This window comes from Chrysemys picta, chromosome 13, assembly GCF_011386835.1.
Source record: "Chrysemys picta bellii isolate R12L10 chromosome 13, ASM1138683v2, whole genome shotgun sequence".
NCBI classification, from domain to species: domain Eukaryota; kingdom Metazoa; phylum Chordata; order Testudines; family Emydidae; genus Chrysemys; species Chrysemys picta.
The window spans coordinates 54797274-54819175 of NC_088803.1; the positions used below are offsets into that span (position 1 = coordinate 54797274).

The 21902-nt window shown below is 54.8% G+C and overlaps 3 protein-coding genes across 5 annotated transcripts; 2 read left to right on the forward strand and 1 right to left on the reverse strand.

Moving 5' to 3' along the window:
• Nucleotides 1-1780: 1780 nt before the first annotated feature.
• On the forward strand, nucleotides 1781-4687 carry ZSWIM1 (zinc finger SWIM-type containing 1). 3 transcript variants are annotated; one of them, XM_005304844.4, is made up of 2 exons: nucleotides 1781-1914; nucleotides 2518-4687. In XM_005304844.4, exon 2 carries the CDS (start codon nucleotides 2691-2693, stop codon nucleotides 4557-4559), a length of 1869 nt encoding a protein of 622 aa, XP_005304901.2. In that variant the 5' UTR covers nucleotides 1781-1914; nucleotides 2518-2690; the 3' UTR covers nucleotides 4560-4687. The 3 variants fall into 3 exon arrangements, with proteins under 3 accessions (XP_005304901.2, XP_065422449.1, XP_065422450.1); XM_065566377.1 differs by having other exon boundaries at nucleotides 1783-1914; nucleotides 2515-4687; XM_065566378.1 differs by lacking the exon at nucleotides 1781-1914 and adding an exon at nucleotides 2169-2230.
• Nucleotides 4688-8788: 4101 nt separating this feature from the next.
• NEURL2 (neuralized E3 ubiquitin protein ligase 2) lies at nucleotides 8789-13365 on the reverse strand. The gene is made up of 2 exons (XM_005304843.4): nucleotides 12233-13365; nucleotides 8789-9286 (listed from the first exon to the last, which is right to left on the reverse strand). The coding sequence occupies exons 1-2, from the start codon at nucleotides 13014-13016 to the stop codon at nucleotides 9171-9173; spliced, it is 900 nt and encodes a 299-aa protein (XP_005304900.1). The 5' UTR covers nucleotides 13017-13365; the 3' UTR covers nucleotides 8789-9170.
• Nucleotides 13366-13447: 82 nt separating this feature from the next.
• On the forward strand, nucleotides 13448-21223 carry CTSA (cathepsin A). The gene is made up of 15 exons (XM_005304842.3): nucleotides 13448-13582; nucleotides 13833-13996; nucleotides 15183-15294; nucleotides 15588-15638; nucleotides 16105-16191; nucleotides 16310-16465; nucleotides 16911-17002; nucleotides 17923-18007; nucleotides 18327-18418; nucleotides 18733-18811; nucleotides 19085-19233; nucleotides 19324-19399; nucleotides 19602-19691; nucleotides 19910-20011; nucleotides 20437-21223. The coding sequence occupies exons 2-15, from the start codon at nucleotides 13833-13835 to the stop codon at nucleotides 20518-20520; spliced, it is 1419 nt and encodes a 472-aa protein (XP_005304899.1). The 5' UTR covers nucleotides 13448-13582; the 3' UTR covers nucleotides 20521-21223.
• The last annotated feature ends 679 nt before the right edge of the window (nucleotides 21224-21902 follow it).

The following is a 21902-nucleotide window of genomic DNA, read 5'->3' on the forward strand; positions in this document are numbered from 1 at the left end:
GTGGAAGGGTTGTTTTAATATTTTTGTATACAAATAACTCACTTAGCTGAGGATTTTTGTTTGCTGTAATAGAACCAATGTCCATCCTTGAAAGGAAAGATAAACAGGCCCTTTCTCTTCAGTTGATCAGGATTTCCTGCTTTCCTTTGCATACTGCCAGGGGCCTCTTTTCAACTGGGAAACTTGGAATAGCAGCGTGGGGCAATGCCACAGGAAGCAAAACTAAATCCCCAGCATGGACTCTTGTCTGCACTAAACTGCTGCTAAGCTATTATCACACTCCAGACCCTATGTTAGTCCATGGTGGCTTTAAGGAGAGCTTTCCCCATTGTGCAAGTGTGTGCATGCATAATAGAGGTTATTTTGCCTTTCTGAAAGATCAGCTAAGCTCAGTTTTTGTCCGCTGAAAGTAACAGAGGAGAGAGACCTAGCTGTGTCATTTGATCAGAGGAGCCCTATGAGTCATCTGTAATGACCCTAACATCAGACTGGGATATTGGGATGGAGTGGGCCAATGCTCTGAGGTGGTAGAGAGTTCTTTTTCCCAAGTGCTTGGCTCATGGGTCTTGCTGAGGGTATAACTGATTTCCCTATTCCAGAGTGGGAAGGAATTTTTTCCCCCAATCAGATTGGCAAGAAACGTGGGGGTGGGTGTCACCTTCCACTGCAGCATGGAGTGGGGGGTTGCTGGCTAGGCTCATCTGCATATATCAGTAAGTCAATTCCCTGCTATTTGCAAGGGCCTTGGCCAGTGGGGAGCCTCACTCCCTCCAGTTCTCTGTGGCACACTTTAGCTTAGTGTTCTGAGGGCTGCAATCCATGGGTCTCATCCTGTTGGTTGATTTGGGCTTGGTGCAGGGGGGGGCTGGGTGCTAGTGAGTAGCCTGTGGTATACAGGAGGTCAGACTAAATGATTGGGTGCTGCATGCTAACCTTAAACTGTGTGACCTTGAGGCCCATTTTAGGTCAGAGATGAGCTTGTGTGGAGGTGCCCAAATCCATGTGTCACGTGGCACCATATCTCTTGCACAGGGTCTAGTTTTGGGCCTCCCTGAAGCAGCAGCTGCATGGTAGGGGTTGAAGCAGGGCCAGTGCAGCCCAGGGCCATGCCTTGGTGGGACAGTAGCAGATCAGCTATTGGGATGACTGGGCCCAGGGCCTGGCCAATTGGGCCCCCTAATGCCCGGCAAGAGAGCTGGGCAGGAGTGGAGCAGAGAGAGCCCCCCATGCCCCACCCCTGCTTCCCAGCAGCAGCAGTCCCCAACTGGAGTGCTAGGTGGGCGGGGAAAGCCCCTGCTCGCCGGCAGAAGTACCGGTGGGGGGAGCCCTAGACCCAGGACTGGGGGAGCTCTAGCGCCCTGCGGGGGCCGCAGGACCAGGGCCGCTCTCGCAGCCCCCTGGGGGAGGGAATGACCGAGCTGCTCTGGGCTTGGAGCCATGGTGGGGGAAGGGGCGGAATGGAACGCTCTGGCCTCCCCAAAACCTGAACCCGCCTCCAGCCCCCCCTTCCCCAGCTCCCGGGGGGCGGGGCCTGGGCCTGCAGGCTGTCAACGCCTGGGGGGTCACATGACCCAGTCCACCATCGTCACGTGACCGCCCTGCGCTGCCGGAGCCCTCTTGCGCCGGATCCGGGAAACGTTGCTGGGACCTTCTCGGCCGCTCCCATTGGAAGACGTGTAACCATGGAGCCCAGACTTCCGCTCCCGGCCATGCTATACTCTGATTGGTTAATCTGTCCGTTCTCTCTGTACTGTGATTGGTGGATTAGCCAGCAGAGAGCGGGATCTCTTCTGATTGGCTGGGGGGGGGGGGGTCAGGAACAGCCGCTTTATGATTGGTGGTTTGGTTGGCAATCAGTCAGTCCCCCGGGCCAAGCGAAGATGGTGGCGATGACGGGCCAGGCGCCGCGTTAAGGTGAGAGGGGCCCGGACGGCTCCTCGCGCGGGGCGGGCCCGGGGAGTGGGGCACGCCGGGACCTTCTGTCCCCGTGCGGAGGCTCCTGCAGGGTCCGGGCTTGGCGGGCTGGAGCTGTGCATGCCGGGAGTGGGGGGCCGCCCACCCCCTCCACACACACTAGGGCGGGGCTGGAGCAGTGCATGCCGGGAGTGGGGGGCCGCCCACCCCCTCCACATACACTAGGGCGGGGCTGGAGCAGTGCATGCCGGGAGGTGGGGGGCCGCCCACCCCTCCACACACACTAGGGCGGGGCTGGAGCAGTGCATGCCGGGAGGTGGGGCCGCCCACACATCCACACACACTAGGGTGGGGCTGGAGTAGTGGGTGCTGGGACCTCTCCCTTCCCTTGGGCCCCACCTCACATAGTACAGCTCCGCGGGCTGCAATCTGTCCTTATGCCAGAGAAGTGCTGCCCCCTGCAGACTGCACCCACTCCGTTGGGCAAAGTTTGGGCATCGCTCTGTTAATCTCTAGTCTTGTGTCTGCTAGTGTGGGAAAGTGTTGCATTTCATTGCCCTGCCCGCTATCTAACTACTCATCCTTCTTCCTCCTTCCCAGTAGGTCCATCCCCATCCAGTACAGCATGAATCTGGCTGAGGCAGTGTGGATGTTGTGATGGTAACCAGGTCGCTGGCATTCCCAACGTGGCTGGATCATAGGGAATCGCCCAATCGCAAAGAGAATCAGGTGGTGAATGCTGTAACAAAAGGGGGAATAGACCCCTCATATTAACAATGGCCCTAGTTACTGTGAAGGAACTGCTGAGCTTTGATTGTGGTTCGCTGGTAGCTTACCAATTAGATAAAAACTCTCAGCTGGACTCTATCAGCTTCCAGACTGTCCTCATGAGAAACATATTTGTGCATTTTCCTGATGTCATATTCATCCACAGAACCCACAATCCCAGGGGCAAAGCTCTGTATATGTTCATGGTGGACAGACCTTTCCTGAAGCTGCAGGGTGAGATGACTAAGGTAATTCATTTTGCTGTCCCAGCTAAAGAATCTGCAGAAAGCCTGGCTCACATGTATAGGACCTTCAAGGCCTTCAACCCTGAGTGGAAGAAAATTAAGACCTTTCTGGTAGATCCACACTTTCGATTGTTGCAGACTCTTTCTGAAGCATTCCCATCTGCAGAGGTGCAGCTATCTGTTTTCCATGTATGCAAGCACCTGCAGCAGAAGATTCATCAGATGTCTTTGGAATGCATCTCAGAGAGACTGATCTTAAATGCCTTGAGGAACACTATGTGTGCAGCCACTGAAAGCAACCTGAGAATGATGCACACAATCCTGAGTGACTTTGTGAAACCAGACTTGCTTCCCCAGCTTCATACTCACTGGCTTCTCAATGACAAGATATGGGCTATGCATAGATGGAGGAATTGGATGGAATGCAATCAGTATTTTAAAGACTTGGAGATCATCACACGGGGCTTAAGCCAGGTCTTCTGCACTGGACTGTCTCTGGAGATCTGCATCACTTCTCTAGCGAAACACTACCAGAAGTGTGTTTCAAAGAGGCCCCCTGATGCTGTGTTGTTCTCTGTTAACCCTCTTAACAGTACCATGTCTACTGAGACAGTTTTTCAGAGCCTGCCAGCTCAGGACTCGCCACCAACCTCTCACAACCCCCAAATAGCTCTTCAGAATCAACCAGCTCAGAGTTCTCCACCAGTTTCTCCCAGTCTCACAGCAGCTCATCAGAAATGGCCAGGTCAGAATTCCCCTCTAAATCCCCTAGTGGTTCTTCCGCATCCCCTGCCAGCTCCTCCAAGCCCCCTGCTTCTTCAGAATCAGCTGGCAGCCCCTCAGATCTTCCCTTTTCAGAACCAGCCAGCTCAGTATTCTTCACCAGTTTCTCTCAATCTCACAGCAGCTCATCAGAAATGGCCAGGTCAGAATTCCCCTCCAAATCCCCTGGTTCTTCAGAATCCCTTGCCCGCCCCTCAGAGTCCTCTGCTTCCTCAGAACCAGCTAGCAAACCCTCAGAGCCCCTTGGATCCTTTCTCCCATGACATTAAACTGGAGATCATCACTGAAGACCCAAAGGGTGACCAAGATGTGGAGTGTAACCAAGAGACTGAAGACTGCATCAGGCAGTCACTGAGAGACATTTGCACAGAGCCGGCAGCCAGATTATGCTTGAACGAGTTTGCAGTGGCACAGAAGTCTGTGCAGCTAATAGGCACCAATGAAGACATAGTCAATATACAGATCCTCGAAGACACCCACAAAGTGAACCAAAGGGGCCTGAAAAGCTGCACATGCCACTTCAGTCAAGCTTTCCAGCTGCCCTGCAGGCACATCCTGGCTGTGTTGAACTCTGATAAGAAGATCTTACAGCCGGAGATGCTGAGCGAGCAATGGCAGAAGGAACCTAATATCTCTCAGGCAGGGCAAAATGGCACTGATGGCCTCTTGGAGGTTCTGAAAAGCTCCTGGAATGAGTCCCTGGATAAATCCTTAGCAGTGTCCTTTCTTACAGCGGAGATTAGCCGGCTTCTTACCCAGTGCAGCAGTGAGGAGTTTGATCGGAGATACAACACCCTCCGAGAATTGGCCGATAGCTGGATTGGACCTTATGTTCAGGTGAAGCTGTAGTTCAGAACTGAGAGCTCCGTGCCTCTGCTCTCAGCCTCTTCGAGGTGTGACTCTCCTGCTTTCTGGGCCTCTGGGAGAAGTGAGGTGTGAAATACTATAAAAACATCTGATTAAATGTAGTTCCTCCAGTGGTATGTCTTCCACTTTATTCTCCTTAGAAACTGTATAAATGTGGGCCTTAAATCTGCATCATGGTAGTTTCCCCTTTGGCTTCAGATCCTAAATGTCTATTGGGTGAACACTTCCTCTTGCTATGAGACCTAAGGAGGTGGACTTAGGTAGGAATTCTGTCTCTGACCCAGCCAACAGGAAACCCAGCTGGGAATGGAATGGGGGAGGAGGGTAATAACCTGGGACTAACTTGCCTGAACCATAGTTCATGCATTCAGACACTCATGGGATCCTTTTGCTATCTGTTGTTGCAGCTGGGTTCATGTGGGTTAGTCCCAGGATGTGTATCTGAGCCAGCCTGTGGTTCCCTTCCCTTTCCTGTCATGGTGACATGGGGCTTCCTACTAGTCTGGTAGAGCAGGATTTGCTCATGTGAAGTCAGACCTTTGTTTTGAAACCATGTCTTTTGTTTTTCTCTTCTCACTTCATTGCCTCTAATTATTTAACTGAACCTGGTTGTTAAGGAGCCACAAACCCCGGAGGGTAGCAACCCATGCTACCAGGGAGCTGCTGTCTGCAGCCTCTGCTAGGAGCACTGGAGTGGTTTGGCTGGTTATGGCAGCTCTTAATTCCACATAAACTTGCCCTCTATCGTCAACAGGCTTGTGTCACTGACATGGGAGGAGGGAACAAAACAGTGTTACCATAAATCTGTAAAAAGCAACAAAGAATCCTGTGGCACCAATACATCTGTTAGTCTATAAGGTGCCACAGGACTGTTTGTTGCTTTTTACAGATCCAGACTAACACGGCTCCCCTCTGAAACTAGAGTTACGGTAAGACAAACAGCGAAGTGGAGAAATCGGAGATTTAAATGTACTGTAGTGGGCATGCAGAGGAGAGAGCAGTCCCAGTCCCAGTCCCAGCCAGTAAGAGCTGCTGCACGACATGGGGATATATGGATGGGTTGGTGCGTGGACCCTCTCTGGCACCTTCAGGCAAGGAGACCCTGGGGGCAGGGAGATGTAGATATAATTTTCTGTACCAGTCAACAGGGAGTGGTGAGGGAATAGGACAGAAGGTGCTATTTAGGTCAGTAATTTGTTCCACCCTGGGTCAGCCTGGTTTATTCATGTCATGTCAAACTGTTTGTGGTTTGTTTTGTTTTGTTTTGGCTCAATGGTTCATTCACAGTTTTGTTAACATCAGAATCCACACTCCATTCACAGGAACAGAACTACTGTATGGTCAAAGATTTCCTTTTGTGCTAGAGTTCTGTAATATAAACTCCTTTATGTAAATATAGCATCAAATATTTTCCTAAAAGCCTTTTGCTTTGAATTGTGAATTTCTCCTTGGCTTTACTTCTCAAAGTGTGCTATGGAAGGGGGCTGGAAGCCTCTGTCTACTGGTCTCTTCCTCTGTCTGTCTGTCTTCCAGAACTGTGCATTCCCTGTCCTTTCTGGAGTTCTCTCCCCCTGTACACCTTGCTCTGGATTCTCTGCCATGAAGTTCTGTGCAGCTCTGATCAGATCCTCCTCTTTAATCCCTGGCACAGGCACTGTGGGGATGCCAGCTATCATCATGGCAAGAGTGAGGATGCAAATGTCTGGAGGAGGGTTCTGCACTGACTGTTGACCTCTGTTCTTACTGAGTTTTATGGGCATAAGAAAAGCACCTCTGGGAGGAAATCCAAAGGTAGCCAGTGGGAAGTCTCCCCCTGGGCTGCCCAGCTCACCAACGTGCTGCCCATTCCTTTGCTGGGTTGGAGGATATCCTTTCACAGAGGCACTTGGATACATGCCAGAGGGGCCACATGGCTGCTTGTCTCTGACCCATTCAGATGGATAATCCCATATAGAGATCTCATCCTGTTTATGCTGGGGAAACTTTCTAGAATACCTTCCACAATAGTGTCCACTATAAGGCTCCCACCTTATGTCCCTGTACCCTGATCTGCTACTGAGAGGGAACCTTGGACTCTGCTGGGCACCACTACAAGGCTGCTTTAGTGTCTTCTGATACACAAGGGTTGCTTCTACATGTGAAGGAGCTGCAATTTCCTGTGTTTTCCTTCTGAGCACTCCTGGAACCAAAACCCCAGCAGGAAGAGATGTCTCCCCACACTGATAAACACTTAGTGGATTGCTCTTTGCCACTTGGAGCTGTCTGCTGGCATCTGTGAGGGGGAAGGAAAAGAGAAAACGTAGGAGCAGACTGATTATTAATAGCAGATTGTGCTTCTGCCAATCCTCAATAGGTAGGCTCCAGGGCTAAGGCAGGTCTCTGCATAAACAGCCTTTCAACCACTGAAATCAAGGGGCCATGCTTTCAGAGGGGTCTTGCTGTGCTCTAACTGAGCACATTAACATTCTGTGGTGTGCCCCAGCACTGGGCATTGCAAATCTGAGGCCTAGGTTTGAAAATGTTGTCCTGCATGTTCCTAGATAGGTGCCCGAAGAGCAAGAAGTCAGTGTGTGGCAGAATTGATTTACAATCTACATAGTTTGTACCAGGGTTTCCGCTGCATTCATACCACATGGCTGTCCATTTCATCCACCTTTCCATGTGCAACACTGGAAATAAGTCACCACTATTTTTGAGTAAACATCTTTCCTAAGAGAAATTACACCAGTGGAATGAGAACTAGGCTGTAATTTTCATTCCAGGTGCAGGGCTCAGGAGAACTCTCCTCCTGCATCCCACTCCACCCTGTGAGCTGGAAGCCGCATGGGTTAGTGATAGCACGTTGCACTGGCAGCTGCATTCCAATCCCAGCTCTTCTGTACTTTTTCTTAGTGAGCTAGGGCCCGATTTTCAAAGAGAGGCTTGCTTTGTGTGTGCAAACACCTGCCCTGCCATTGGTGGGATTGACAGACATAGTCTGCAAAGAACTGATCCTCACATGATGCTGGCTCTTTGTTTCCAGCTAAAAGAAAGGAGTCCGGCTTGAGACCTTTAGCCTCTCTTTTCAGCCCCCTCTCTGTAGTGTGGTGAGAGTCAGTTCACATTTGATCAGTGCTTTGAACATGGAGAGCGTGCTCTTAATTCTAAGGAGTATGAGGCAGGCTTTCCTGCGGAATTGAATAAGGAAGGTCCTGCAGACTTGGACGTTGCTGCCCTACTATGGGACAGAGTGATGCTGACCCATCAAGAGTGTATTATCTGTAAAAATGGACCAGCTATACTACAGCTACGTTGGGGGCGGGGAAGGGGGGGGGGTGGAATCACCTCCCATCCAGATTGGGATGGAGGATTAGAGCTCAGTTACGGGGAGCTCCAACACTAACTGTTCCTGGACCATGAAAAGGCCTTGTACAGAGCACCGATTGTTGAGATAATTATGATCTAGTCGTGTCCTGTTTACGTGCCACCTCGGGATGGCATTTTATTTGGGCCTCCGTATGAAGTGTGGATTGTGATATAACAAGCCCTTAATCCTAAATCTCCTATTTGATGGGTAAATTTGCCATGCAGCAAACAGATCTTTGAGTCACCTTCCAATCACTTTCTGGTTTCTGTACAAAATGCTTCCCTATTGGAAGGAAAAGCAGTTACCTTGGATAGAAGTTAAAAAACCTGAAGACGCTTTTTCCTTCCCAAAATAAGACATTGCCAGTGTAGGAATCAGGCTGGTGCCTCTTCTCCCCATAATGTACCAGCACTGACCTCTCCCCATTCTAGAACCAGCATCACAGGCCCTGACCTTACCTCACACTGGAACCAGCAAGCCACTGACCTCCCTGCCTGCTTATGCCACAATTCTAACTCTGTCATCCCCCATTGAGATCCTACAAAGCAGGGAACTATCCCTCTGCTTCATCTATTCCGGGTCTAATAGCTCTGAGTCCCTCTGTGCCTGGAAGAAGCAGCCAGGCCTCCACGTTTACCTGGATTGTCCCTTCGGAACCTTCTTGTGCAGGATGCTGATGGGAAATGAACCTCCCCCAACCCCTTTGGTTAGGGCAAGTTTATCGTCACTGAATTATGTGACTCTGAAGTAGCTGACAGCAATTGACACAACCTCAGGGGGATATTCTGTGCTACCCTCTCTCCATTGCTATGTGGAGGAGTCTGAGACTAGGCCACACCAGTCAGTACTCCCAACAATTTGCTTCTGTTTTGAAGCACTTTATTATCCTCTCATTTCTACAACAATCTGGCACATGCACCAATCCCTCGGTGTCCCTTTGTGTGCAGGGAATCCCCCCATTGCTGCTATTGACTGTCTGTGCTGCAAGGCTCTGCCATTCCCGTGGTCTCTGTGCCATTTATGGCACTGCACACTTCCACGGCACAGTGGATGTCAGGATGGGTGTAACTGCTGAGGTTCCAGTCAGCTGCTGTGAAGTGGGGGGACCACCTCTGCTCCTGGGGCTCCTTGAGTGAAGATGGAAGAGCGGTTCTGGAAGCATGGATCCCTTTCTGGAAGGCCATTCTTGGTCACTCACAGGGGCTTCAAGTTTGAAGGGCCTGCCTGCTGAGGGAGATCTTGCCATCTCATTCATATTTGCAGAAGTTCTTCAGGAGCGGAGGCAGGTCCAGCCCATCAATGGCCAATCGGTGGACAATGTGCTTCTGGATGACCAGTCGACAGAGGGTCTGCAAGGAAGGGACTGAAAGAGGAAGGAAAGGAAAAAGCTGAGGTTGCTGCTCTGAGGCAACCTTAGGAGGCAGGTGGCTCTGTCACAGAAGAGAAGAGCCACTGGGCCAGTGGCTCCTGGAAGGCAGTTTGTTCTGGGACAGCAGCAGATTAATCTGCTTCAAGGACACCATTAATTCAGCCTCACAAAGATCTGCCTGCTGATTACGCTGGGGCAAGGCTCTCCTGCTTTCCTTGGGAGAGCTACTGCTGAGAAGCACAACATGAGAGTGAAGGATGGAAGTACTTACTTTTCTAGCCTCCCAGTAAAGGCTAGGAGAGCAGTTTATGTGCCTGTGCTGGTGCATTTGCATGATGGATTTTGAAAAGGCCCTATTAATTCATCTAAAGGCTGCGTGAACTTCCGATCCCCTGCCCTCCTCTCTATCTCTTCCTGTCCCTGAGTTAGCAGACACAGCAGGATTGAATGTTGGATCCCTCTGAGGTCTGGCTGGGGTTTCCCAGAGAGACTGGTTTCACAACAGTGTTACGATTAACTGGTTAGAGCTGGTTTAGTGAGTGAGTTCTCTGTTCCCTTGCAGCAGTGCTCCTGCTGGGCCGCAGGCTCTGATCCCACCCCCCACATTAGGGTGTCCAGACAGCAAATGTGAAAAATCAGGACAGGGGGTGGGGGGTAATAGGAGCCTATATAAGAAAAAGACCCAAAAATCGGGACTGTCCCTATAAAATCGGGACCTCTGGTCACCCTATCCCACATAGTCCCAGCGGATTTCTTGTAAGGCTCTCGACACTCAGCAGAAAAAATAAAATCTCCAGCGTGCTTCTAGACCTTTTCTTTCTGAATTCTTTGAGTTAGTGGGTGCTGGTAAAAGTCTCCAGAGAATCCTGGAGAGTGAATTCGCTATCCACCGTACAGCCCAGGCAGCAGCAGGGCCTGCTCCCCCCATGTTATCCTGCTACAGTGCCCCACCCCTGACTACCTCTCGGGGAGGAGCGATGGAGAGTTCAAAGGGTGGAATGGTCTGGCCATTGTGTCAGCCCTGTGGTTAAGAACCCGTCAGCTGTGATTAATCTGAACTCTTGCTCAATGTCTCTGTAAAATGGCTGCCTTAAGTGCTGGTGACTTCCAGGAATTTGAGGTGCAATCTGAGGCAGAGATAGAAGTAGAGCAGTACTGAGTCCAAACGTGTTACCACTGTTTAGAGGATGTGTCTGACCTTGGGAGTATTTTCAAGTAGTTTGTTTACCTTAACTTGGAGGCACTGGGCTCTCGGGTTGTTATGACCAGGGGACTAGGTAAGAAGTGTCCCTGTCGCTATCTGCAGCAATCTCTTCCTCCCCATGTCCACTTGCCCTGAATCTCCCTTGTGACCCACAAGCATCACCAGTGGCCGCAGCTTGTTCTATGTTTCCTCTGCAAACTGTCTCCTGGCCAATAAACAGTAAAACTTCTCTTTAGATGCTAAGAAAGCTTTGCAGAAATAGAAATCACTGAAGCCTTAAGTGAGAGAAGAGCCAGAGTCTGCCTCCTGCATCAGTTCCAGCCATCTTACGAAGCCCTAGTGAACATTCTGAGGCAACTTGCCTGGTACTGCAACTGCCCCCAACAGCTTCCAGCCTAGAGGGCCGACGGGGAAAAAGATATTGATTCACATTCTGAGCTGGACACAGGCCCTCCACAAAAGGTGTGGTCCAGTCCAGGAATAACATGAGAGGTTGCTTGCTACCAAAGTTGCTCATTAGAGCATTGGGGTCCTGTTAGATCAAAGTAGGTTTAATGATTGATAATTGCACATGCAAACACATGAGTCAGGTTCAAAATATCATCCTAGGACTGAAAAGCCTGCACAGCAGCGCGTATCTTATCTCCCTGTGTTTGGACATTCACAGAACTAACTCAAAACAACTAGCAGAGAAACCACTGGATTTTAGCCTTGGTACCAAAATAATCTGAACTTTAAGCCAGTGAAACAAGGGAAGGCTTCCCCTACATCGATAAGTCACTCTTCTGCCTGTTCCATAGTTACAGTTGTTCTTTGGTTTTACTGTAGTGCTGTACATGTGGCCTCACATCTAGAATCCAGGTATCAGCCAATAAGCACTGATCCATTACAACAAATGTGGCATGTTAGCCAGCATAGCAATTCTTATGTTACTAGCCATTAACATGTCAGGAGTTCTTCCACAGCCTCCTTGTCTCACTTAGTACTTCGCCTCTCTAAGGTAGTCAATGAGGTGACTAATTAGCGATGGTGGATTTTGTGACATGGCCACCTGTCCCATCAGGAATTTGACTGAGACACCAAACTGATTGCACACCTCGTCCACTGAACAGCTTTGCGATGGAAATGACTTTACCACTACTGGAGTGGGCTGGATGGCCCCATACCCACTATCCCTATCTATGAACATCTTCACCAGAGGCCGTAACACAGGAGTCCCTGGATGTTCTGCAGGACATAAATGGCAACACACTGTTTCTGCTCCCTGCACCCAAACCTCAGCCCAGAACTGCCTCTCCAAGCTGATCCCAACTTGGAAATGTCACAAAAATGAGAGCAGGCAGGAGCTCAGAGACGATAGGTGGGCAGGGCAGGGCAGGGAGGCAGAAACTAGAGCTATGGAGATCAGGACACAGAGGTGAGAGCCTCAGGAGTGTAGAGAAAAGAGGCTGGAAGGTCAGACAAATGAGTGTTGGGGAACCTGAGCTAGGTTCTGATTTTCAGGGCTGAAGCTGTATCCAGCAGGAAATGAGTGCTTTCTCCCGTCTAATCTGTCAGTCTTGTGCTCAGCACCATGGGAGCTGAGCTTGTGCCCCTGGGAGACTGTGACATTTAATCTTACTGGATTTAAGTAGTTTTTTTGAGCCCCACCGCACTCTGATCTCCCTGAGCTCTGATCCAGCCAGAGGGGCCTGTCCAGGATGGTTCTACAGGGAGGGGAGGAAACAGATACCTACAGCCATATTCCACTTGGATGACACGGACGCTCTTGGTTGAAGCAAAGACATCGATCACTGCATAGAGTGGGCGGGAGGCAGGGAGGCTCCTGGCACTCGGTCCCATGTCCTCTCCATTGATGATGATGTGCATGTCTGCCATCCCGTCAGACCGGACGGCATACAGCACCCCAATCCTGCTCCTCCGGGCTGTCGGGGGCAGCACATTTGTCTTGTACAAGTCATCCAGCATGTGGCTGTACTGGCTGGGCCTGCTTCGTCCCACCAGCTTGTCTCGGGGAATCCTGACTTGTTCTATGAGCAGGTAGGGGTCTGAGAGGAAGCCTTGGACCCGAGCCTCCGAGCCATCTGGAATAACACGGTTGTGATGCCTGGTGATGGCAAAAACCCAGGTGTCCCCCATATTGACCAGGTCTGGGAGCGAATACTCGGGCACCACATCCAGGCTTCTTGGGTCATGTGCTGTTAGCCCCACCCGCAAGTGGCCACACCAGCCCAGCTCCTTCTCCTCAATCTCCACTAGGAAGATCTGCCCAGGCTCCAGGGGCTCCTGGCTGAAACATAGCCCGTTGGCAAAGCTCTCCACCCGGGTGGCCTGAGTGTGCGAGGGGTCGATGCAGATGTTGGTGCCATGGACGTGGTGGAATCGGGTGGGTGGGTGGCAGGCAGCGGCAGCCATCTCTGTGGCATTCCCCCAGAGCACGGGGTTGTGGCTATTTTTAAGCAGGCCAGTCAGGCTCGAGCACCTGGCACTGTACAGCTGTTGTGGGGAGAGTGGTGACATTTGTACACTCCTAGTAGGGAACGCAGAGCCCCAGTGAAGCGCTCAAGGGTCCTAGTGCTAGTGAGAGCCTGAGCGAAGCTGGAGAAAATGAACCAGCCTCGTGTCCTGTCAGCCTGAGCAGGGGGGCGCTCACCTCCCTCCTGGGGCTGTGGGGGGCTCTGCCGGGCTCCGGGCTGGCCCAGGCTCGCTGCACCGGGGAGCTCAGCGTGGGGCCGGGCCTGGCGAGCTGTGCCCGGGAGCTTGGGGCACAGGCCCAGCCCCTTCTGCGGCCAGAGGGAGACCTGGGCAGGTTGCGCTGGGCCCCCCCCCCAGCCGCCCCGTGTGTCTACCCCGGCCAGCGCCTGACTCCTCCGCCAGGCGGCGCTGCTCCCGCAGGGCCTCGCGCGCCGGCCAGAAGCCGGAATTGAGGGTGGAGACTGGGAGCCGCTGGGCTCTGATTGGCTCTATTCGGGATTGGCCCCGCCCCTCCGCGATCAGCTGCGCCCAGCGTCACGTGACCGCCTTGGTTCATATGGACGGGAGTCACGTGCCTTGTTCCCTACTCAAGGGGAACCTGCTGCCGGGAGGTGAGAGCCGGGCGGGGCTGGGGAGCTCGGGCCGCGGCAGCCTGGGCTGGGGGGTCCTGGGCCGGGTCTGGCTGGGCCGCGCTGGGGGGTCCTGGGCCGGGCCGGTGGGAGCGGGTCTGGCTGGGCCGGGCCGGGCCGGGTCTGGCTGGGCCGGGGGGAGCGGGTCCTGGGCCGGGTCTGGCTGGGCCGCGCTGGGGGGGTGCCAGGCCGGGGCTCCCCCCGCCGGGCTGACTCTCGTCTCCGCCCGCAGATGGGGCCTGTCCTGCTCTGCGCGCTGCTGCTGGCGGCCCCCCGCGTGGGGGCTGCGCCCTCCGCCGACGAGGTGAGCTACCTGCCGGGGCTGGCCAAGCAGCCCTCCTTCCGGCACTACTCGGGCTACCTCCGCATCGACCCGCACAAGCGGCTGCACTACTGGTAGGTGCGGGGCGAGGGGCCGCCGCCCGCTGTGGGGCCCCGCTGGTCAGAGGGGTGCGTGGGTTGGGGCTGGGCTCAGGGGGACTCTGGCCATAGCAGCGCTACTCCACTGGGGCGGCTCTTTCCAGCCGCTGATCCTAAAACACTGCGGGATTTAACTACTAACTAACCAGGCTGCGTTTACTATGTTGTTAACGTGGGTGGCGCTACCCGTTGTTGGAGGCTAGCCCTTCTTTCCCCCCCCCCAATCTCCTGCTAGAGCCCAGAGCCCCCCACCCTGGCTGCTGGGGAGGGGGGAGCCGCCCCGAGTGCTGGGCCATGGGGGGCAAGAGCAGGAAGTAGGAGGGAGCCTTGGGGTGGAGTTTGGGCAGGACCTGGCCTGTGATACCTGCTGCCTGGGGTTGTTAGCCAGTTGATAAAATATGTGGTCAGTCATTTTGCTGTGAGAATAAGATCTATACAGAAAAGGGCAACTAAAATGATTAAGGGTTTGGAACAGGTCCCATATGAGGAGAGATTAAAGAGGCTAGGACTCTTCAGCTTGGAAAAGAGGAGACTAAGGGGGGATATGATAGAGGTTTATAAAATCATGAGTGATGTGGAGAAAGTGGACAAAGAAAAGTTATTTACTTATTCCCATAATACAAGAACTAGGGGCCACCAAATGAAATTAATGGGCAGCAGGTTTAAAACAAATAAAAAGAAGTTCTTCTTCACATGGCGCACAGTCAACCTGTGGAACTCCTTGCCTGAGGAGGTTGTGAAGGCTAGGACTATAACAGCGTTTAAAAGAGAACTGGATAAATTCATGGTGGTGAAGTCCATTAATGGTTATTAGCCAGGATGGGTAAGGAATGGTGTCCCTAGCCTCTGTCTGTCAGAGGGTGGAGATGGATGGCAGGAGAGAGATCACTTGATAATTGCCTGTTAGGTTCACTCCCTCTGGGGCACCTGGCATTGGCCACTGTCGGGAGACAGGATACTGGGCTGGATGGACCTTTGGTCTGACCCGGTACGGCTGTTCTTATGTTACATGAAATACTTCCATGTCCTACTGTTTCAATATGAATCGATAGTGCTCTAGTAAACGAAGCAATGAATTCCCACATCCTTGACTCTTTCGGGTAATGTTGATTGCTAATTTGACTCCTGAACCACTGAGGTCTGAGTATCACTGGGTCTCCAGGTTTACAGAGGCTCAGAACAACCCTGAGAGCAGCCCTCTGGTGCTGTGGCTGAACGGGGGACCTGGCTGCAGCTCCATGTCTGGCTTATTGACCGAGCATGGCCCCTTCACGGTAAGTCACCACCATCCCTCTCCTTGGCCTGAGCCACCCTAAGTCCCCCACCCCACCCTTGCCCTGGTTTGCTGGGAACAATGTCCCTCCAAGGGTTGGCAGTGGTGACTGGGCTGTAACTGCAGGGAGGGGGAGCCTCACAGTCTCCTGAACCTTGCTGGTTCAAGCCACCTAGGCACTGGGTTCAGGGATGGTTCCCCTGCTTCCTCCAAGGGGGACAGGCTGGCCAGCCTGACAGTGCATCTCCTGCATTGGCTCTTCTGTTACGGTAACTGAGGCTTCTCCTTTATTAGATCCAGCCGGATGGGACCACCCTGCAGTATAATGACTATTCCTGGAATAAGGTATGGACTCCACTTCCTGAAAGGGACAGTGTTCTCTACCCACCCCCACCCCCTTGCCAGGTGCACAGGGCAGGCCGTTCCAATGGCAACAGCTGTGCTGGGGTGTAGGCCAAGGAGGGTGCTGGGCCTTATATGCATTGGGGGGGGGGGGGGCACTAAGCCCTGCCTTCATTTTTCCCATAGAAATGAAGCCTCTGTCAGGCTTCTCCCTTATTTACCTCCATCTTGCCTCCTAGGCTGTCTAGACTAGGACGTGCTAGGGAGTTAGCCAGCGTATTGTAGCCAACACCGGAAACAAGTGAGACGGAGGTTTTAACCTGACCATGTTAGCAGGTGCTACAGTTAGATGCTGCCTTGTCCTGATTGGCTATCGAGCTAGTACCATGATCTGGCACCTTCGGGGCCTCAGAGTGGAGGGTCTTGGCTGTTACCTGTTCTCCCTGAGTGATCTGGGCTGTCTCTGCAGATTGCCAACATGCTGTACCTGGAGTCCCCAGCAGGTGTTGGCTTCTCCTACTCTGATGAGAAAGACTATGCCACTAATGACACCCAGGTGAGTGAGGTTCTGGGGCTGCTGGCAGTGACACCTGCCCGTCTCCAGCAGCAAGGAGTTGGTTCCAGAGCTGGGGTGCCTGCCACACAGCCTGCCTCAGCCTCCTCTCTGATTGCAGGTGGCCCACGATAATTACCTGGCGCTGAAGGAGTTCTTCCGCCTCTTCCCGGAGTACAGCAAGAACAAGCTCTTCCTCACTGGGGAGAGCTACGCTGGCATTTACATCCCCACGCTGGCTGAGTGGGTGATGCAGGACTCCAGCATCAACTTGAAGGTAAGGGACATGCAGGCTCTGACCCCTTCCCTGGAGCGTATGGTGAGGAGGGGGCAGCCATGTGAATCCTCCTAGCCCCACAGTTTCTTCCTGCTGCTGCACATTGTAACATGGGTTAGTCCTTGAGCTGATTGGGGGGGAGGGGTGGACGGGACACCAGGTGGCCTAAGGGGAGATGCCTTCTGGCAGAGGGAAGTGTGTGCCAAGGGGCCAGCTCTCTCCATATGGCTTTGCATCATACTACGTCCATGCTGGGGGGTGTTCAACTGTGCTCCGGGCTATCCATCTCCAGTGTGGGGTTTGTGGAGACCCCATTGTCCAGGCCAGCTCGCCCCCCCTTCCCCGCCCGAAGCAACTGCTTCCTGCTCAGCAGGTGCCTTGGTCCCTGCTCTGCCTGGCGTGGGGAATGCACCGTAAGTTCTGACTGCTGCGCCCTGTTTTCTAGGGACTCGCCGTGGGAAATGGCCTCTCCTCCTATGAGATCAATGACAACTCCCTGGTTTACTTTGCCTATTACCACGGCCTCCTGGGAACGGGGTAAGAATGTGCAGATACTGGGGCTGTGGACTATTGAGTTGCAGCTAGAGGGCGCTGGCCTCTAGCATGCAGGCTTGTGGACTGGGACTCGGGAGCAGAGTGCGGATGGGGGAGTTGGTGGCCATTCTCTGCTCTGGCCCAGCCTCCCTGGCCAGGGTGCTGCCCTTGAAGCTTGGCTACCCCAGCACAGCTGGGGCCCCAGCAGGCCAGTTCCTCGCTGTTGCTGGGGGGCTGCAGCCTTTCCAGGGAACGGGATCTGCTGCAAAAGGGTTTGGAGGACTGGCCCACGCCCCTCAAGACTGTGCTTGCTGGCTGGGAGTGGGAATTCCATTCTGTTCTACTTGGGGTCTCCTCCCACCCTCCTCTCTGCAGCATCTGAGCACTCTCCAGGCACACAGTGAGTGACAGATGTCAGTCACATGGGGCTTGTTCTTCCACTCCTCAGGGGGAGGGTTGTGCGCAGTGGAGGGGTGATTTGATTTCTGTGCTGGTGCTGCTCTGTTATACTGGAGAAGACTGGTTAGAGCAGCATGCCTGGCACTTGGTGCAGGAGGTCTGGAGGTTTGGGGTGGTCCCTTGTCCCACAGTCTAGAGCCACTCCTGAGGCAGGTCTGTCACCTGCTTTTCCCTAATCGGGACAGCTCCATTGTGCCTGAGGAGTGGAGTTACCCTTCATGATTGTCAGCCCAGAGCCTTAGGTTTGTAGGTGTTCTGCATGCAGGCCAGTGAGTGCCTTGAAGATAAGGACTCTCCTTGCTGTCCTGTGGGAGTAGAGGACAGGGGTGATGTGCCCATGGAGCCTGTGTAGCAGAGAAGTGCTACAGTGCTTGGTAGTCACTGGAGTTTCCTACGGGTTGGTGGCTTCATGTCCTGGCCTATTGCATTGCTGTTTCCTGCACTCACAAGGGTCTCTTGCTCAGGCTGTGGACAGATCTGCAGCGCTTCTGCTGCTCCCAGGGAAAATGCAACTTCCATAAAAACTCCAACCTGAACTGCACACTCAAGGTGAGTATGGGCCAGGGAGTGTTGGGGAGGCCCCTGTTGTAGCAGTGCTACGTTCCCTAGGGCAGAGCAGAGTCTGGCTGATCCCTGTACCTTGTGTTGGGTTCTGCACCAGCAGCAAGGTCCTTTCCCTGGCTGTTTGAACAGGTGTAGTTCCATGAGGGATTGGATCCAAGGGCAGGGTTTAAAGGGGCAGGTGGCTGAGCAGATGGGGGCCCATGGCAGCTCCTCGAATCAGTCAATGCCCTGCAGACCATGGTAGCCCCTGAGCCATGAGTTGCTGTAATGCCTGCTGGATTCCAACCCCCATGGCTTGTTCCAGATGCAAGAGATGATCCAGATCGTGGAGGAGTCGGGCCTGAACATCTACAATCTCTATGCCCCATGTGCGGGCGGTGTCCCTGGAAGCTACAGGTAGGAACAGCTGGCTCCAGCCCCTCCAGGTGGCTGACTTGAGGCTGGAGAGATCGGCACCACTCCAAAGTCCTGCGGCCCGGGAGCAGGTGGGAGGAGGGCAGCCAGCCTGTTGCAGATAGATCCTTGCTGGCCATCTCGGCAGGGGCCCTGGAGAGGATCCCTCCAGGAAGGGGCTTTGGGTTGGGGTTTCCCGGCTGCTGTCTGGGGCTCTCCTTCCTCAGCAGGATTCTGAGGCCAATGGGGGCAACCTGAGCAAGTGAGGGTTGGGGGTGGAGCCGCTTATTCTCAGGCTGCTCTCGCCCTGGCTGCAGGTATGATCAGGACCAGCTCATCAGCCATGACCTGGGCATCTCCTTCATCCAGCAGCCCCTGAAATACTCCTGGAGGCAGGTAAGAGTCAGGGCTCCGGCTCCTGGGGTGTGGGGAACGGGCACCTGCCTGCCCCTGTCCTGCTGTGCTACCCTGCTGTGACTGCAGGGGCAGGCAGTGTCTCTCAGGCTCTGGGGCTGGCTCTGGCTCTGGCCAGCCTGCAGTGCTGCCCATGGTGGGCCTGGGCAGAGGCGGTTAACTCTCCCTGCTGCATTGGGCAGGGGGCTTGAGGGAATCGGGTCTCTGCCCCACAGCCGCAGCTTTTCTCTCTCCTCATAACTCTTCCTCTCCCAGAATCTGCTCCGGATGCCAGCAGCCAAGAAAGGGGTTCGCCTGGAACCCCCCTGCACCAACTCCACAGCCTCCACCATCTACCTGAACACCCCCGAAGTGAGGCAGGCGCTGCACATCCCTCAAGAGGCGCCTGAGTGGCATATATGCAGGTGGGGAGGTTTCTGGCCTGGCGAGGACCCGGCCTCCTGGCCAGAACTGGGTGGGTCTCTGCCGGTGTAACTCTGCCTGTTCCTTCACAGTTCGGAGGTGAACCACAGCTACAAGCGGCAGTACATGACTGTGAACGACCAGTACCTGAAGCTGCTTGGCACCATGGTGAGTTTGGGGGATCCCAAACCCCAGTCTGGCCCCTTTGGGAGAAGTGATACCTGAGGCAGGGCACCCCACCAGCCTCACCTGACCTGTCAGCTGCTGAGCCCTCCCTGCCCTTGGCTGCCAGCTGCTCTGAGCAGATCCCGAGCTGAGGCGTGGAGCTGCTGCCCCTCCAGCCCAGGTGACTCCCTTGTGCTCTTGGCAGAAATACCGGATCCTGGTGTACAATGGTGACATCGACATGGCCTGCAACTTCCTGGGGGACGAGTGGTTCGTGGACTCCCTGGACCAGAAGGTAGGCAGGGGAGGGGGACTTGCTGGGCAGTGAGGTGCTGATGGGGCGCAGCCCCCTGGGACTGCTGCAGTGACAGGTGTCAGGGTAAAGACATAGCCAAAGAGCCAGTACTGGCGGGAGGAGGGTCAGGGAATGGCCTGCCCTGCCCAGAACTGTGGTCAGGTGACACCTGGAGAGAGCGAGGGGCCGGCTCTAAGGGTGTTGGGCTCTGGTTCCAGGTGCAAGTGGCTCGCAGGCCCTGGCTGTACAACGATGGGACTGAAGACCAGATCGGGGGCTTTGTGAAGGAATTCACCAACATCGCCTTCCTCACCATCAAGGTAACTAGCCCCCGGCATGGCAGGGTGGGAACCTGGGCTGCAGAAACGTGTTCATAGCAGCAGCCGGGAGCTGAGCAGCTCTACACGTTCCCCGACTGACAATGAGGGGGCAGGGCCCCTTCCTCCTCATGCCGGGGTGGGATTCAGCAGCTCCTCTGTACTTTGGCATGAGGCCACGCCATCCCGCAGAGCTGGCCTGGGAGCTGGAGCTGTGGCCTCTCTCTGGGACCTAGTGTCCTTCAGCCCTGCAGGCAGGAGGGAGGCTGGGCCAGTTGCAGAGAGTCAGGATCTCCTGTGTGGGGGTGGGACTGGCTGGGCTCTGGCCGAGGTTGCGAATCACTAGCCCACCCACTGAGGCTGCTTGGATGCTCCCTCCAGCCCTGCATGACTGGCCTTGACCTGGTGCCTTCCCCTGTCTTCTGCAGGGAGCTGGCCACATGGTGCCCACAGACCAACCGCAAGCCGCCTTCACCATGTTCAGACGCTTCATTCAACAGCAGCCCTACTGAGAGCCTGGCAGAGCAGGGCCTGCACTACTGCCTGGGGCAGCTCCCCACCCCTTCCCGGGCCACAGGCCACTGCCTGGCAGGACCAGGGCCTCTCACTGCTCAGCGACTGCACTAGATACGGGTTTTCCACAGTGCTGAGTGCACTGGGTGCTGGCACAGGCCAGTGGGTGTCCGACTGCTCCCTAGCTCCTCCAGCGGGGGAAAACTGACCTGGGTTTCCATGCTTCTGGGGGGGTGGGGGGTGCTGCCCTTCACCTCTAATGGGGACCCCTGCCTGTAGGCCGTGCAGGCTTGGTGTCAGTGCACTGCAGGGGTGGGGGCTAGAGCTGAGTGGCTGGGCAGCTGCTGGTTTTGCTCCTGCTGTGGCCTTTACCTCCTGGGGCTCTCCTGCCTCTTGCCCTGGGCCTTGGAGCTGCCATCTCACCTTGGGGTGGAACAGTACCCACCCCATGGCCTTGTTTTGCTCCGAGGCTCCCTGCACGTGTCCCCTGGGGCTGGCTTAGGCATCACCCTGTGCCTGCAACAGGCCTTGCTGTAGCCAGCAGCCACCTGTGCTGTGTCTCAGGTCTGCCCTGCGAAAGTTCTCAGGTGTCCTGATGAAGGAGGTGTGAAATGAAGACATTCCCAGCCCTGCCCCCACTCACTCCCTAGGGCATGGGCTGCTCCCTGGGCCTTGCAATAAAATGTCACAGCTGAACCTGGATCCTTGTGACTGTTGCTCATTTCCCCCCAGCTCATGGTGCCTGGGCTGGGAGCCTGGATGTTTAGGGGCCCCTGTGGCTGGGGGAGACCTTCCTGGTCCCCCACATTTGCCCTTCCGGGAGGGACTGTGCATGAGGAGGCTGGGAGGGCCTCACCTGTACCCCAGCTGGGCCCTGTCCTGCTACTAGCAGCCGGGCCATACAATGCAAGCCTCTGCAGCAGCCGAACGGCTCGGAGGGCCCCGGCGTGAAGGGGGCAGCCTGCAGCAGGGCTGGGGTGATGCCATTCCAGCCAGTGTGGGGAGGGAGCAGCTGGGCTCCTACTACTCACTGCCCAGAGCTAATCGCTCTTCCCTCCAGCTGGGATGGGGTGGCAATAGTAGGGTTACCATACGTCCGGATTTTCCCGGACATGTCCGGCTTTTGGGGGCTCAAATCCCCGTCCGGGGGGAAATCCCCAAAAGCCGGGCATGTCCGGAAAATCGGGAGGTCGGCCGGGCCCGCGGGGACCCCGGCCGGCGGGGAGCTGCGTCGGCCGGGCCCGCGGGGAGCTGGGGGTTTGCCGGGCCGCCGGGGGCCGGCAGTGCTGGGCGGGCCGGGGGTGGTCGGCCGGGGCCGGCACCCCAGGGCCCGAGCTGACCCAGGCTGGAAACGCCGGGGGCCCAGCCTGGGCCGCGCCTC

What these genes read in the sequence shown, in the direction of transcription:
- NEURL2 (XM_005304843.4), bottom strand. Translation starts at nt 13,016, where the DNA reads ATGTCACCACTCTCCCCACAACAGCTGTACAGTGCCAGGTGCTCGAGC. An exon ending in CATCCAAGTGGAATATGGCT is followed by an intron (nt 9,287 to 12,232) that starts GTAGGTATCTGT and finishes TTCCTCTTTCAG; the next exon opens with TCCCTTCCTTGCAGACCCTC.
- ZSWIM1 (XM_005304844.4), top strand. Translation starts at nt 2,691, where the DNA reads ATGGCCCTAGTTACTGTGAAGGAACTGCTGAGCTTTGATTGTGGTTCG.
- CTSA (XM_005304842.3), top strand. Translation starts at nt 13,833, where the DNA reads ATGGGGCCTGTCCTGCTCTGCGCGCTGCTGCTGGCGGCCCCCCGCGTG. An exon ending in CCGAGCATGGCCCCTTCACG is followed by an intron (nt 15,295 to 15,587) that starts GTAAGTCACCAC and finishes CTCCTTTATTAG; the next exon opens with ATCCAGCCGGATGGGACCAC. An exon ending in CACGGCCTCCTGGGAACGGG is followed by an intron (nt 17,003 to 17,922) that starts GTAAGAATGTGC and finishes TCTCTTGCTCAG; the next exon opens with GCTGTGGACAGATCTGCAGC.